Raw genomic sequence first — 17,896 nt, 5'->3', positions numbered from 1 at the left:
AGGTGGAATACCATGTTAACATTCAGACCCAAATAGTCAGCAGTGCAGTGATGGACGTATGAGCAGGACGACGGCTATCAGAAACAGAGTATAATAAGAGTAAATACAATGGGCGCTTTACAGCCCTCAGGAAACTCATTTACACTACGGAGAGCTGAGAATGAGGAATATATCATGGATTCTGTTAGGACTATGTGACAGAATCGTTCCTTATGATTGTTCCCTGGTGGTCCCTTATGGTTCACGAGAGCCCATTATACAGCTAGATTAGTTTTTCATCCATTATTCCAACATATACTCTCAGTTCTATTTCATTCACATCACTCAAGAGCGAAGGCTCACATATAATGCAATTACTGTAATTTGACTGTGATATGCTAATGCCATCTATTACTTTACATAAAAATCAGATTACAGATAATGAACGAAAGTGCTCTCTTCTGTCACAGCAACAGCCGGCACTGAGGTTACACGTACGCCGCATACAGTGGACCACGTGGCATCAAGCTTTCAACACTCTGGGCGACCAAATAGAAAAAGATCGTAGTTTGGGTTCAAATAAATATGTTTGTGAGGTAACTCTCCTAGGTGAAAGTCCTGCGTTTGTTTGACTCAGTCTATCTCCTTCCTACGCGGACTTTGATGCCATTTGTGCTACGTCATCTCACAGCAGCGCGGTCGAGCAGTTGAAAGCCCGGTGTGTCTCACATAGACGTTAAAGTGAAAGCCTCGGTATCAGACACTGATCGAGCTGATGTATTTGATGAGTTAGGAGCGAGAACAGGTTGGTTAAGGTACCAAAACATATGAACATGGCGTAGCTGGTACTACTCCTTTCATGGATAAATGAATAAATGCATAACGTATGATCATATTTGTACTGAGTATTTGGCCAAAAGTGAAATCATCTTAATGCATTGCTGTTGATTATTAGCAGCGAGAGTTAATCAATTTGCAGTACTTACAGACACCTATAGAGGAAAAACTGAAACCCGGTTTTAAAACTAAATTTAGTTTTACTTTTCCTGGTAGAAAGAAACATCTCAGCTACTTTATCCCCAAGGCAATTTCAGTCAAAAGCAACTGGACTTGGTTATTTGTCTAGAAAGACATTTCACCTCTCATCCAAGAGGCTTCATCAGTTCATTTACGCATCTGACAGGGCCAGGACCAGGCTGGGACTGGACCAGGACCAGGACCAGGACCAGGCTGGGACTGGACCAGGACCAGGACCAGGACCAGGACCAGGCTGGGACTGGACCAGGACCAGGACCAGGCTGGGACTGGTCAGATGCGTACATCAAAAGTCCAGTTGTTTTTGACTGAAATGTCCTCGGGGATAACGATGACCTGGACAAATGAGAGCATTCACAGCCTTAGCTACTTTACCTTCTTTTCACTTATCAAATACACAAGGTCCTTTAACTGCTCTAATGAAAAATGTTTCCCACGAAACTTAATATTGTACAATTGTTATTGTGTGTGTGTGGGGGTCTCTCATCAAAATTCGGACTTGGAGACACCAACTGTAGTTGTGTTGCCAGGTTTTTAAACGCCTGTCTGTGGACATATTTTTTTTTAGCATGATAGCGTCGCAAGTTACGTTCACAAAACTTTACAGGTGTGAAGTTGAGATCAAACTCAAGGCTGAGTTTAAAGATTGGTGTGGTCCGAGCAAGGGTGCTGAAAGTAGGGGGACAGAGAGTTCGCAAGGGGCCCCTGGCCTGATTTGGCGTCACGGCGGGTGTGATTCTGTTCCAAGAGGGTCTTTAGTCTTCTGATTGATTTGGATTTGATCTTATTTTTGACCTGACCCTTTATTGCCACTAGGTGGTTTGTCGTTAAGGTAAGGTTTGCCTTGGACGTCACAGTGTCTTTAGTATAAAATCTCAGTAAACAGAAACACATTCATCCATCAAATGCAAATGCTCATGCTGTGTTGGACATGTCTCTTTACCAGTGCTTCCTTGAAAACATAATGAATTAATACAAAAGTTGCAGCCAGCTTACCTGGAATTTGAAAAACTCATCCTCAGCTGCATTCATTATGTTACAAATCTGTGGGAAAAAGGAAATAACAAGAAATAAAGTGATGACATTTCATGACAGTTGCTACAATGTGCAGGTTAAATTAAGATGGTGATACATTCCCAGCGTAAAGTTTCTCAGGAATTAGAACAAGAAAGTTTCCAGAGGAGGGGGACGTCTTTGTTCTAATGTTCCCGCATGAAAAACTCCACCTTCACCTTTATGGGTTGAAGGAGCTCATGTTCATATGTTATGTTCAGGAGCTGTCAGAGTTGAATTGCCCCACGGTTAATCCATTAACCCCTTTGTGTCCCCTCCAGAGCCATTAGTGTCACACTGACACGTCTTTTTTCCTTCAATTTATGAAAAGGTTGCTCTGCGGAGAAGGGAGTTTCCACCTTTTACATGATGTAGAAGAGGAAAAAAGGGAGAAGACGAGGGAGGAGAGATGATTTAGAGCTGAAAAATGACAAGGGGCAAAGACGATGAAAGGACAGGACAGGAGGAGGACAGACGGAGGGATAGATAGACGAGCGACAGCCAGCTCAGCGGTTTGGGGAAATGCACACTGTGATTAATTACAATGGCTGCAGAAATTACAATTATACATCACGGCACCGTGCGGCTGAACACTTTTCATTTCCACAACAATGTGCACACTGACAACTGTGTAATAAGGCCTGATGGCGTTCTGCTCGTCTGACCACCCGCAGCTTCCGACGGAGGGATTTTGAAATATAGATATCTTTAAAGGACACTGGTTTCATACGGACTCCTGCACGGAAGAAGGGAAAGTTGTTCTGTAAAAGTCAGAGTGAGAAATGAGGAACAATTAAAAGCTAAAAAAGTTTTGGTTGAATTCAGCCACACTCTATTTTCAAAACACATTCAATCACTTTAACAAAGCTGGATTTTATCGACTGTTTCCCGTAAGACCTCCTTATGCTCACGATGGGTGATTAGGTAAAGATGAGCTGTCGTAAAGATATGAATGTAACTGAATGGATCTGATAAAAAATAATCTCAGGATCCTTCATCCCACCATATAATGTCCATTTATATAAACTGAATACAGAAAAACTGAATAAAGTTAAAGTCTGTTTTGCTACTAACTAACTTTTTTATCCTCTTATTCATGATCGGGCTTTCAGACAATTATTATATTTTATTGTTTATCAATCAATCAATCAATTGGTTTCTCGATTAATGGATTAGTTGTTTGGTCTAAAATGGTGATAGACCGATACATCAGCCGGTTGATATTTGCGTTTTTAGGTGTATCGTATCGGCCGAAGCGGGCTGCTGCGTTAGCCGTCAGTTTTTTACCGTCGTTATTTACAGACAGGCGTCCACAGGCAGCTCTGTTTTGCTGGAGACGCCTTTTTTTAAGTTCAATAAAGGTTCCTTATTCTTACAAAAAAAGTTGAGACTCTTTTGTTATCATCACTCTGTAAGTTTTATGATTTTTATGATGTAAATTGAGGAAGCAAAAGTAGCATCGGCTCAGGAAAATAGGCAGTCCGTATCGTTCATCGGCTAAGGCTGATGAAAAATCGGCATCGGCTCTACAAAATCCATATGGGTCGATTCCCTAATCTATAAATGGTGAAAAAAAAAAGATATCAGTGTTTCCTAAAGCCCAAGATGACGTCGTCAAATGTCTTGTTTTGTCCACAACTCAGAGATATTCAGTTTACTTTCATAGGTGAAAGAAAAAAGACTCAAAACAAAAATAGTTGAATTCATTACTTTTATACTTAACAACTAATGGATTAAGTGACTTATTGTTGCTTATTTATGATTATTAAGTGTCACTATTAATATTACATTTACAGCTGCATTCCTAAAATAATCTGAGACAATTTTGGGGTTATTTTGGGATCAACTGAAGATTTTTGAGTCAGCTGCAGATGTTAAATGTGTGTAAAACTGATAATCATAACCTGTCATATACTGTACAGCAGAGAGAGTAAATATTATTTCAGTAGGGCATCTGAGTCAGTAGTTGCTATCGTGCAGTAAGTCAGGAATTGTACTTGCACTTTATCATAGCTTTGTCTGGTTTACTAGAATAGAGATTGTCTAATTGGTAACTTTAGTTTTTGGTAACCATGGAGATTAAAATCTGTCAATTCCTCACACTGACATTTAATGTCCCAGACAGACATCGTGTTGGGATTTCTGTTCCACTGGTTTGATCAAATCTGCTGGAAATTGTACAAAACATTCTGTGTCATATGTGCAACAACCTGTGTTAAGTGGATCTTGCCCTGCTGAACAGAGCTGTCACTGTTTATAGTCAAGCTGCTCGCTGGCCATTCATTCATTATTCATTTGTTGTTTAATCCATGCACGTTTGGGCCGCGGGGTGGTCGAGCAGTTTGTGAAAGGTCATATGTTAAACACCATCAGTCATCGTGTAAACGTCTCACCTGCAAAGAGGGCCCTTCAATATTCATTGGGATTTAAAGTAAACATTGCTGACTGACGGATAAGTTTCACAAAACTGAGGAAGAACGATGAAATATGTTGCAGTGTTGATGGCCAATTAGTTTACAAATGAGAACTGAGTTATTCTTCATTCATTCATCTTCAACCGCTTGTCCCTATTGGGGTCGCGGGGGGCTGGAGCCGATCCCAGCTGACATGGGGTGTGAGGCGGGGTACACCCTGGACAGGACGCCAGTCTATCACAGGACACATAGAGACGAACAGAGACAGACAACCATTCACACCTACGGGTGATTTAGAGTCATCAATGAACCGAACACCTGCATGTCTTTGGACTGTGGGAGGAAACCGGAGAACCCGGAGAAAACCCACGCAGACACGGGGAGAACATGCAAACTCCACGCAGAAGGACCCCAGCTGGGATTCAACCAGAAACCCTCTTGCTGTGAGGCAACAGTGCTAACCACCACAGCACTGTGTCGCCCAACTTAGTTATTCTGCCCTCTTTAAAGATCAATCAATGTGATTTTATCAGTGAGAAACATGTAAATAATGTTGCTTCAAACTCATGATGCTGTCCAATGATTCTGTAATGTTCAAGAATGTTCTTGTGACACAAACTGGACCTGAGAGTTGATGCTCATTTCACAGTATTTCACAGTAAGATACGTTTAAGATCTTTCAAATCAGACACTGACCAGTCCGGTCTCTGCTACGTAGGTTGGTAAACCGCTGACCAGGACCCAGTGATCTGCCGGTGGACTCCTGAGGATGAACGCAACACGACAAGCAGAGAATGCGATTGTTATAATGATCATCTTTAACAACAACAACCGATAAGAAAACCTAAAAAAATCATGTAAATGGCCGTCCTACTGTATTGTTAGTATGAATTTGACTTTGCCAGGCTTAAATAAATGCTATGTAAAACCATACAAATGCATACACAACTTTTAATTTACAAGTGCACAGTTGTTATTACGGTTTAAGTGTAAGTGCAGCTACACTGACTAATGGAAAACAAATGACTCTATGCAAAACTTCTCTTCTTTTAATCTTTCATTTGGGTAAAATATGAATCATGTTTGGTTATGTGAGGGAGGAAGGGGCAACATTAATATCCTGTTATCATCTCCACGATAACCACTGTCTAGTCGACTTTAATGTGCCACGTTGTTTCTGTCTTCAAGGTCTAACAAATGGATTTCCTTCCTCTTAAAGCGTTTGCAAATTAGTTAAAGCTTTGGAACCTGCATTGTTTATATCCATGTTTACATGCCTGTGGTGTTTTTTGTTGCAGTACTTTGTTTCTGGCCCATTATAGCCCCCAGGGTACATCAGTGGAATAGTGAAACAGGCTTTTATTACCAGACATTTAGATTATTGCGATTTGTTTTTACTGGATTACCTAAAAAGTCTGTAATAAAACTACAGTGAGATGAGAACGCTGAGGCCAGAGTCGCAACTAAAAACAGGAACATTGATCCCATTACCCCTCTAAATGGATGTTAACGTCCTTTTAATCATTTATTTAGCTTTGAATGACCTTGCTTCTCTTGTACATCGTAGATTTTATTTGATTTTAGGTTCCAGCCGGATCACAAAGGCCCTTCACTGATTTCTTTAGGGCGCACTCACACTGTCCTTCTGTACAGTGCCCATACAGGTTTTACGGGTAACGCCTAGTTCGTTTGACCAGTGTGAGTGCAACCGCTCCGCGCCTAGCTGCAGCCAGCTGGCCGTCCACGGCCCGTTTGGGAGAGCAGGGCTTTTGTAAAGCACATTTGCACATGTACGAGCACGTTATGACATATGGACAGGCAAGGAGCATTTGCGCGAGGCCCAGGTAGTGTGAGTACAAACGGGCTAGCCAGAAGGGGGAGAGGGAGGAGGAACAAGTACCCGAAAGCCCAGGGCACGGTACGGCGGACAGTGTGAGTGCGCCCTATGTTCTTCATGTGTACCATGAAAGTACCAGTGAGTCTTCTGCTCTAATGCTAATGCTCTAGATGGATATTAGAATAGCCACAAGTGCTCTTTGTATTGTTAAAGACTTATCTTTTTAGTCTTGGTTTAATCTGGAGAAATGTTATAGCTTTGTTTTTACATATTTTCGTATTCACATATTTTTTATTCTATTTACCTTGATCTATTGATTTTTAACATTTAATTCCATTGTTGTAATTTTTGTTGGATTTAAATTGGATTTATTGTTGTTTATATTTGTTTTTATTGTATTTTGTGTCAGTGAGTTTGGTTTGTATGAAAAGTGCAAAAGAACTAACAAAACAGCAGCGTGCACATTTAAAAAACTGCGTCGTCATAGAACGACCACAGCGTATCTTTAGATCACATCTCTGTCATGACTTACGGGATGACCTTGATGTCCTCCTTGCCGTGGAGGATGTAGTCGATCAGTTTGTAGAAGATAATTTCCTTGAAAAGACACACAACATAAAAATTACATACATTGAAATGCTCGCAACACAGTCTTACAGTGTGTCACATCATATTGCATGAGAATATTGACTCTTGATTAAGGGCAGACATGTAAGGTCCAGGTTTGCTCAGTTGTGAATTACTGATGTCTTAGACGTACAGGCAGCAAGAAGCATTTGCCGAGGCACAGGTAGTGTGAGTACAAACGGGCCTAGGCTGCGGGGGGAGATCGTGTGTGTGTGGCTTTGTTTACAAATCTTTCCGTAGACCTCGGAGTTTTTGTGCGTCTTGTCGACTGTTTTTGAATATTTTCATCCGACCAAATCTGCAGTAAACAGTCCACCTCCGCATCACACCAACGTGAAACATTCACCGCCATTGTTGTAAATGTCCGCGCATGGTCCGTCCTTCTATTTACATGTCCGAACAGGCGGACATAACGCTACTGCCGTAGGGCTCGTGCTCGTGCTCGTACACGTGCGCACGCTCGTGCTCGTACATGTGCAAACGGCTCCGCTAAAGCCCACCTCTTTCAAGCGGGCCGTGGACGGTCCGCTGGCCGCAGTTATGCGCGGAACGGGTGCACTCGCACTGCTTAAAGGTACTAGGCTTTAGCTGAAAAAACGGTTTTGGCCGCGGCCAAAAGGACAGTGTGAGTAGGCTCTTAGAGAGCCTCTAAGGAGTATGGAGTGGGACTTTTAAACAGCTTAAGAGGAGAAGATGGAGGAAATACACAGAGGTAGGAGAAATATTCTCCAAACCCTCAATGACAGCGAATTGATGAAAGCTACAGATTAGATTGTGCAGGAATAATGTTTGTGGTCGATCTCATTAGAGATGCGCTCACATCTGCCACCCAACGCCATAACGCGACATCCCCAGAAATGAAAGTGATCACAACAACAATACTACGATATATGACAACTGTAAAAAAGCAACAGCGCAGCGGTGATGACTTGGGCCTGTCACAAACTTCCATCAGCACACAGTCACACAAACAATTACAGCGCTCTCACGGCTTCATATTGTGAGACAGTTCGCCTCATTTCACAGGATGTTCACACCTCGCGGGCTCACAAAAGGGCTTCCCAGGTGTACTTATACAGGACAATCACAGGAACTGATGAAAGCGGAGACCTTTCCCCCATTCACATCAAATAGATTAAAGCACTAGAATTACCATAGCAACAGATGGCAAACATAAGAAGACAAACTAAGAAAACAACTAATAGTGTATGAATATACTGCACAAGATGACCTCTCTATTCAAATATTTTAGAAGCTACTTTTAAAGTTTAGCTTAAAATCTATTCAACAGAAATGTGCATTAGATAAAACAGTATTCATAATTACATCATGCCTTAATAGAGACTATATTCTATGATTACACCTATTGATAGCACTGTTCATTTAATGCCTATTATAATTAAAAGTGCTCCTTTTTTTTCTCATCTCATCTCATCTTCAGCCTCTTATCCGGGGTCGGGTCACGGGGGCAGCAGCTCCAGCAGGGGACCCCAAACTTCCCTTTCCCGGGCCACATTAACCAGCTCTAACTGGGGGATCCTGAGGCGTTCCCAGGCCAGCGTGGAGATCTAATCTCTCCACCTGGTCCTGGGTCTTCCCCGAGGCCTCCTCCCAGCTGGACGTGCCTGGAACACCTCCCTAGGGAGGCGCCCAGGGTGCATCCTTACTAGATGCCCGAACCACCTCAACTGGCTCCTTTCAACGCAAAGGAGCAGCGGCTCTACTCCGAGTTCGTCACGGATGACTGAACTTCTCCCCCTCTCTCTAAGGGAGACTCCAGACCCCCTCCTGAGGAAACCCATTTTGGCCGCTTGTAGATTGACTGGTAGATTGAGAGCTTTGCCTTCCTCAGCTCTCTTTTGGTCACAACGGTGCGGTAGAGCGACTGCAACACCACCCCGGCTGCTCTGATTCTCCGGCCAAACTCACGCTCCATCGTCCCCTCACTCGTGAACATGATCCCGAGGTACTTGAACTCCTTCACTTGCGGTTAAGGAGTCATTCCCACCTGGACTAAGCAATCCACCTTTTTTTTGTTTTTTTAAAACCAACCAATCACACCTTTTTTTAAAAATTGTGTCACACCTAGCAACAGGGTCGACACCTCCTCACAGAGGTAAAAGTTTCCGTCCCTACTGCCTCAGAGTTGTTCTGAGAATGTGTTTAATTCAGGACCCCTAGCTAGAAATGTTTGGGCTAAATTAGGAGCTTTATGAATACAACACCTCGCCACTTGTTTTTTTATATGCCATCCTGATGGGGTTGATAGAAGGAAAAATAAATATTCATCCCTGCATATTTTATGGAAATTCTGCCAGTTTGACAGTAACCTTCTGGTGGGTTAGCAGCAGTCAAGGGGACGTTTTGCCCTGATGGTGGCACAACAGTGAATGAGCAGTAACAGCAGCTACGGCTATAGTCGCAAGGGTTAATATTTCCTCACCCTGCCATCAGGAGTTTTGGGTCCATCATATGGTGGAACTTCTCCCATCAGAACCGGCCACAGGTCAAAGAACTCCTACGCACACAAACACACAGAAAAACAGAAGATTTAGAGCGGCAACACAAACTGATATGGCTGCTTCAGTTGTTTCATTGTTTAGATGCACTCATTGTGAACTGGAGGCACATCCAACACATCCATTCTGCCTGAAAATGCTAATTCCAGTAGCCCCTTAGCCTTAATATGTTGTGTTCTGTCTTCACAAAGTACTTGTTGGGTTTATTTTTTAAGTGTTTTATTTATGTAGGCTAGCATTGTTTCCAGACAGCCATCTGTGTCGGTAGACAACATGTGTTTGTTCTCAGATAGCAGGTGTTGGGAATCAACTGGCAGCTGCTCGTAATTAGGTGACAGCTACAGCCAGTAAGTAGCGTTTATGACAACGTGTTAGTTATCACAAATCTAGGGGATTGTACCACATTGATCAGAAGATGGTTTTAAGTGTTAACATCTATCATCGACACAAGGGATTGAAGCAGAAGAAAAATAGAGCAGATTAGTCAAAGAAACCCCAAAGGAGTTTCTGAAAATATCTCTTTCCAAAAGAAGAACAGATCTTATCAAAACTCAGCGGGGATGACAATGGTACAACACACAGAGTTAGAAAGCAATGATTACATTCAGTTAAAATGCGTAAAAAATGCATTATCATATACAGTGGTTCCTTTTTTTCCAGCATGTCAAGGTCATTTGTGCCTCAAGCTAAATGTAAAGTTTTACGACTTTATGAGCAGCTGCAGTCGAGCTTCGTAAGACCCAAATAAATACCTGAACGCCTGCTTTTACATTAAAGTTAAAGTAGTTTGAATACTTAAACCTTGTGAATCTCCTTCAAAAACTCACCATGTTCATGTCAAAACCATAACACTAAGTCTAAGTCAGACTTTACAATCAGCACTGCTCCCAATAGACTATTGACCTCCTGTACCCTGCACTGTGCAACATGCCTGTACTAAGGTCACTTCTGTTTTTGCACTATTTAGTCATATTTACTCATATTTATTCACTCCATATTATATTATTACAAAACAAACAAACAAAACAACAACTGCACTATATCATGTGAATATGTATATATGTCTATTTCTATTTCTTCCCTTTTTAAATTTAACTTTATTGCTTATTTTTGCTATTTTTTATCTTATTTTGTAATATTCTGTTGCTGCTGTGACCAAAGAATTTCCCCGTCTGCGGGACATTAAAGGTTTTCTGATTCTGAGTCTGATTCTAATTCTGATAACTATTAGATATTTATTTATCATTTCACAGATATGTTAAGTAACATGCATTGCATCAAATTGCAGTTCTCCGTACCACAGCAGCAAAACCAGGAAAATAGCATAGATTTGGACAACCGCGAGAAAACGGTTAAATCTAGTGGAAAATAGTAAAAACTACAATTTTGAAACCAGGGCTATAGGTTGGGATCAAAGCTTGTGGTATTATTGTGGCAAAATGTTCCTTCGTGATGCACAAGGGTTAAGCTCAAAGTCAAAGTTGGTAACTGTCTCTATGTCCCGACAGCACAATGATACAGACGATCTGTGACAAAGTCATATCTCTCTACCTCCACCTTATGTCCCTGTCTGCGCCCAGACCCGAGGAAACTCTGACGCCGTGTCAGTAGCTGCTTTGAGCGCTGATCAAACTGTGAAACTAGGCAGCACTGACCAAATATGAATCAATATCCTTACACTGTACTGCCTACTTCGTCTCATTTTACAGCTAAAAAGGTACAGTAGAGAAACTCAGACGTGTCTAGCTTCCTGGTGTGACCAGAGTTCAGGAGAAATCATTGACGCTGCGTCAGAGGCTCCTCTCTCTTCTCCTCAGGTCGTTTGGTCGGCAGTGGTGAAATCTCCCAGATGCCATTAGAAGCGGCCAGGGAGCAGCAAGTGGAGGCAAAGGTACACGACCTTTTCACTGATCGTCTGTGTCGTGGTGTGTCAGGTTATAGTAAAACATTTTTCATAAAGAAAGATACCGGCTTGAGCTTTAAGGGTCTGAGTTACCTTATTTTGGATAAAAAGTTTATTATTGACTTATTATAGAAGCTGAGATTGAACTTCAAAAGCATGCCACAAATAAATAAAACAGCCAAAAATGTGACCCCACAATCTCAAACAGTGTCGCACAGAAAGGATCTATACACAATGACCTACAGTGCTGCTTGCTGCCCTCTTTAATATTGGTTTTATTTGTTGGGTGTGTATCCATGGTAACCCACCTTGGTCTTGGTCATGTCCAGCAGACCAACAGAGTAACGGTCACAGTTGAGGAACGCTCTGACTGTGTACAAGGCCTTGTGGAACTGCCTCTCGATGTCCGTCAGCTCTTCAAACACCTTGCTGGCCGACCACAGCAGCACCTGGACAAGAGGAGTAGGATACCATGCAAAGCAGTTTCAAAGTTCACGCACACCACAGGCCCTGAGGTTTAGCGTCGCTTATTTTAAACGTCACAGTTTGCGCTTTCTGAGTCGGGCACCGTTGAGTCGTCTTGTCAAACACACGAGTCGGTTGAAAAAAGGGTCAGGTGAGGGTAAACTTTCAGCTACAGTGTGAATACAGCCTGGGAAGATACTCAAACTGAATCATAAAAAAAGGAATAAGTCTAATTCAGGTGACAAAGGAAAGAGTATATGAAGTGTTGCATGCACCACAGTCTCACCTGTCCCCTCCTGGTCTCGCAGTTGTGCAGGTAGCTCAGGTGGAAAACTCGCAGGACGAGGTTGGCAAAGTTGAGATACTTGTTTAGGGTCTGGAAGAAACAGTACACACGTTGCATAATACTGAGAAAGGGATGTGACTACATCTCCAAAACATAACCGGCCTCTCTATTCTCGATTCCCTTCAGGGAGCAGGGAGTGTGTGTGTGTGTGTGTGTGTGTGTGTGTGTGTGTCTCAGTGAGTTATACATTTCATTTCATTTATTTCAGAGACCAAGCGATAGTCATTACAATATTCACCTTTATTTTACCTTTCTGTCAGAACGGAAAGTTAACATGGTCTGGTCTTTCTGAACAGAGAAAGTGGTCTTTGGACCGTGTGCCACAGAGGGCTCAGCTGATGAAACGCACCTTCAGGCAGCTACAGTGACGTCTGGCAGTGGCTCAGAATAGCAAAATGTTTAATGTAATGCGACTGCACACCTTGATTTAAAATGATTTCCCAACTTATTCATCCAACTGGCTTTGTGATTACACTTCACATCATGTTTTTATTGTTTTGACAGGTCGGTATTTGCAGGGACTTTTCACTTTAGCCTTTCATCACCGCGGCTCAGCCCTTTGCACCCAGTGCAGATCTCTCTCTCCAAATGTCGTCCGACAGGCCTCTCTTGGCAGAAAAATGTTCTCTATTTAGCTATCGGAAAGTGAAAGGATTAGAACTGTTAGCTTTGATTTCAGAGGCTTTCGATTTGTGTAACAATACATCAGAGTTTATGTGACCTGTACAACAGCTGCCGCTACTGCAGGCCAGAGCAGCAGGGAAGGTTTTGTGCAATAATAATCCATATTGTGGGGGACCCCAAACTTCCCTTTCCCGGGCCACATTAACCAGCTCTAACTGGGGGATCCCGAGGCGTTCCCAGGCCAGTGTTGAGATATAATCTCTCCACCTGGTCCTGGGTCTTCCCTGAGGCCTCCTCCCAGCTGGACGTGCCTGGAACACCTCCCTAGGGAGGCGCCCAGGGGGGCATCCTTACTAGATGCCCGAACCACCTCAACTGGCTCCTTTGGAATTAAATCTAGTGGAAAGTTGGGACACTGGATCTTCAATACATGGGCGGATACGATTTTTTTGTGTGCAAATAGCACCCCTTGTGGTCATTTACACAATTCCTCCAACCCATACGACCAAATAGCTTGTTCGTAACAGCCCTCTAATACGGCCCACTGGGGTGTCTCCTAAATTAGCACGCATTGAAATGTCCTAGGTTACTTCCTTAGGTCCTTAGGCAACTAAACTACGTAACGTAGTGTAGCGTAATACGTCAACGTTGACTTGTGGTTTCACACCTGGCTTCCTTTGCTCCCATAATAATTATTATGACCATATTGCTGCTCACCCTGCGCTCTGTAACCTTTTGTGAATTCATCTCTAATATTCCTAGACAGACTTTAAATATTCTCCTGGGTACCAAACAGGGAAATTATCTGCATCACTGTATATTTTCACTCACATTTGAATCTAAATTCAGATTATACATTTGTATAATTCAACAGATTGGGGGGATATTGCAACCAATGGATTCTTTTCAAGTCATTTCTAGTTTCTCATGCAGCTTGTCATCATGTTTCAAGCAAAACAGAGGCTAAGACATGCTATTGGTTAGCTTGTTAGCAGGGTCCTGGGATACATGCACCCATGAAGCAGGGACATACTGCAGATTGGTTTCATGGGAGTAGGGACAGAACTGATGATTACTGTAATGTTTGGCCGACTGAATTTCATTGTTTTGGACCAACGTGCAACAGTCGGGTAGCTACTAAAATAGAAAGTTTGGAGAAGAGGCATCGGGCCATGACAAAAGTAAGGAAATACATGAAAGCTGAGGGGGAACGTATTGTGTTCCTGCACTGGCTTATGTTTTGAAAAGAGCTCTTAACTTAATATGATCCAAGTGACTGAATCCCTAAAATGAAGTGTGAGTTTCCAGGGCAGACAGTATTAAACAGTACCTCTTCATCCTTTGCAGTGAAGCGTGGCCCGTCCAACTTGTTGAGGGCCATCATGACGGCCACCATGTCTTTGCCGTTCATGATGGGGATGGCGAGGACGTTCTTGGTCTTATACTCGGTCAGCTCGTCCACAAAGTCGCTGTAATGAGCACTCTATAAAGAGAAAGCAGAGAGAAGTAGTACTTGATTGTATTTAATTGCCTGCTCCTTGCCCCCCCGCATCCTTCAAAACTTCCAGACCCAGCTTTGATGAACACACCACTTCCATCCATAAACGCTGCTAGCAAAGACTTTCCATTATCCGCACACTCAAGGCCCTCTCTGCTGCTCTCCACCTATTGCTCCTCCTGTACAGCAGGGGTCATCAATTAAGTTTCTCCAGGGGTGAAACGGAGAAAGAGTGGCTCATTAACTGCCAAGAAAGAACAAAAACCTTTGGAAAGCGACCTGCCAGAGACCAGTACGTGACGGAGTCCTGATTTGGGTGAATGCCAACAAGAAATGTACTGAGTGGGACATTTTAGAGTTGGAATAGACGTTTCACAACTCTCTGTGGCCAAACTACAGAAAGTTGAAAATATTTCAAACAACAAATGAAATCTTTGGCATTGCTATACATCAATCGATCGGCGTATATCAGCTGATATACAGCGTACTGCAATAATGATACATCTAGCACTAATGCTTTATCTGCCTCAATCCTCACTCTCACCAAAGAAAGAAACAATTGCATCATTCACTTTTCATCCTTCAGCCTTAGAAACCTTAATACTGCTGCTGTCACATGTAAAGCAAAGAAATCTGAACTGAAACCCTATTCTTCCTCTACCCAGCTACAGATATACAGTATATCCTGGAGCTGTAAAAAAAAAAAAACAGTTTCATGTCCTGTGTAACCATTCAATTCAATTCAATATTATTTATAGTGCCAAATCATAACAGCAGTTATCTCAGGACACTTTACAGAGCAGGTAAAGACCACACTCTATGACTTATATATGATTTACATAGACCCAACAATTCCCCCGTAGAGTACGGTGGCGTTGAAAACCTTCCCTATAACAGACAGGAACGTCAGACAGACCCAGCTCTGTGGAGGACGGACATCTGTCTGCACCGGAGAGAGGGAGAAAAGGAGAGAGAAAGAGAGAAAAGACGGACAGATGGACAGAGAGAGACAAAGACAGAGACAGACACACTTCCAGTAACTATAATCATATCTATAGTAATGTGAATATGACTTATTAATACAGCAGAATAGTAGAAACAAGCACAGCTAAGGTTATAAATTATAATAGCAGCAGGAAGCGTCATGCAGGACCACGGCAGCAGGCACCACCACCATCAGCAGAGACCACAAAGCACAAACAACTCCGGTTTGATTAAAAGTAGTTGAGTAAAAAGTGCAGCATGTTCCACTGAAGCACAGACCTGCCCCGTGTCATTTTTGTTTTTTATTTTTAATGTGTGCATCTGTCTGAGCATCAGAAATCAGATTTGAGCAGTCCTCATCCTGCACCCCAAACTACATTAGCACATCTGCTTCATGTTCGGATTCTTCTCTTTGTTGTTGTTCTGTTTTTTTGTCCTTATTTTTCTTTATCTTTGTAATTGAACTAACCCTAACCCCTCAATGATTCCTCAAGTATAATTAAAGGTTGAATGAATGAATAAATCATAATTTTTCTGTCTTTTTCTCTCTACATAAGGGTCGGCCTGAAGTGTGGCAGGAGTAGGAAATGAAGGGGGAAATCACTTTGAGAGAGACAACACTGATCTTGGATCAGCACTGCGCAGTAGCTGACTCAACCGCAGCCACGCAGCTTACAAATAAACCTGTTCCAGCTCGTTATTGAATGACCTTTGACCCCCTAAAGCCTAGAGAAGTCTTCATCCTGCTTGTTATCCTCAGCTGAAGCTTTGCCTTGACCTTTGCCCAGCAGCTCCACACGTTAGAAGCACAATCTAAGCACAAGATGTATTTGAATATAAAAGACACAGATTATTTATTTATATACCTTATTCGTATTAGCAGACTGATATTGTTAAAACTGTCATATTTGTTGAATAAGTCTGATAAATGAACAGTGAGATGAAACACTTTTCGTTTCCCTTCAATTAAATGCATAAAGTTTAATATGTAAATGAATAATAAATCCAAATTAATACATGTATCCAAATAAATACATTCATATGTAATAAATGTGTAAATAATTCAGTAGAATTAACAGGAAATAAAGGGGATTAAAATGGAATAAGGGTTATTTGCTCTGGTTGCATTTACCCCATCATAAGCAGACATAATCCATTCATTTACCAAATAAAGTTACTACTTAAATTTGATCCGACAGTGTGGGCTGTGCGCCAACTTAGCGTTTAAAGTGAACAACTAATTTATAAAACAGATTTGACTAAATTGATTAAAACTTCTCATTTAGCATCTTCACTCCATCAAGCTCCACACGGTAACAGCCAGCTTGGAAAAATGAATTGTTAATGTTAATAATTGTATAATCGGTGTAGTTTGCTCTAAGCTATCTGCTGGTTAACTGCAATGTCTGAATAATATATATTCACTTCAGTAATATAACAAAAAAATACAGGAAAGCAGTCAGTGTCTGCAGCAGAGTGGGCTGCACATGTGATGAGAAATGATTTGACACGTTATGGCAGAGTGCTGCTGAATGCAGTGCAGGTTACAATATAATCAAATGGGCATGCGTTCAACCAAAACATGCCACAACACCTAGCAATGTCTTCTATGTGTATTTTCCCAAATATAAATTCACTAAAAGGTACATTTCAATATTGAAATAGTTGTTAAATGTTCAGACCAATGCTCTGCTCCATCAAGGAGAAAATAAATATGAAACAATACAGTGCACCAGAACAGATTAAAGGTGCGTTATTGTGCTGAGTCTGGGAAAATGCCTCAGAGCCTGTTTTGACCTCTGGGAGTAATCTGGGATCGCTCTAATTCAGGACGGATTAACTGGCTTCATCCACAGCCTCCCCCACTGACACTCTCCACCTTCCTCACACGTAGACCCCACGATTACCCACACCTCAAATAGCAGTCACAGAGTCAATACAGTTACTAGTTTGTAAAACTTTGCGATTATTAAATTCACTTTGAAGGAGTCAGGGAGAGTAGAAGAGAGAGAAATGAGGCCAGCTGTTGCTCACTACATAATCCCAGTGACACATAATCCCCTGCCTTCCACCTACAGGAATCCTGACTGGTTGACCAGCCTGCACTGGATTGGACTGGGATGGAAATAGAGCACAGAGAGACAGTGATTCCTAGGTCTCTGCATTACTCGGAAAGGCCATTGACAGTGCATTAGCATCATAAAGCCAACCAATTATAAGAAAACATTAGCTGCTCCTCCGCTGCGACCGGGGAGACGGAGGCTTGGAGGCTTTGATATCGTTCCAGTTGCCACATTTCCCGTCCTGCTTTCATGTATTTGTGTGAGGCTGGGGCGTGACGGACAGAGGTTTAGACCAGCACAGCCATGTTTGTTGTGCGGCGGCTCACAAGTGACGGCACAACAGGCCGGCCTGGCATCAGAACCGGGAACAAATCACCCGGGTCTGTTTTGTTCATAACATCGGCAGCTGAGCTTTCTAATCTCCCATGAAACGAAGTGATTGAACTGATACAGAAGAGGGCTTGTAATCCATCAGTTATGCAGGGTGGACCGCTGCCTTATTAACTGTAAATGTCACAATAACAGTTGGTGGAGGACTTCGCAGAGAGA

General features: G+C 42.3%; 1 protein-coding gene across 1 annotated transcript in view; it reads right to left on the bottom strand.

Moving 5' to 3' along the window:
- The window catches only part of pde6a (phosphodiesterase 6A, cGMP-specific, rod, alpha), a gene marked incomplete at both ends in the record, with an annotated part of 40,077 nt that overhangs the window by 20,162 nt on the left and 2,019 nt on the right, over positions 1-17,896 (bottom strand). The window contains 7 exons of the mRNA XM_083915872.1: positions 2,011-2,058; positions 5,178-5,244; positions 6,851-6,915; positions 9,389-9,463; positions 11,676-11,816; positions 12,119-12,208; positions 14,133-14,285. Coding sequence (XP_083771998.1) covers positions 2,011-2,058; positions 5,178-5,244; positions 6,851-6,915; positions 9,389-9,463; positions 11,676-11,816; positions 12,119-12,208; positions 14,133-14,285 — 639 coding nt within the window. The remainder of the gene's footprint in view (positions 1-2,010; positions 2,059-5,177; positions 5,245-6,850; positions 6,916-9,388; positions 9,464-11,675; positions 11,817-12,118; positions 12,209-14,132; positions 14,286-17,896) is intronic.

Source organism: Echiichthys vipera (genome assembly GCF_963691815.1).
Source record: "Echiichthys vipera genome assembly, chromosome: 6".
In the NCBI taxonomy this organism is placed as follows: Eukaryota; Metazoa; Chordata; class Actinopteri; order Perciformes; family Trachinidae; genus Echiichthys; species Echiichthys vipera.
The sequence above is the reverse complement of the archived record's forward strand: the minus strand, read 5'-3'. Positions and strand labels throughout refer to the sequence as shown.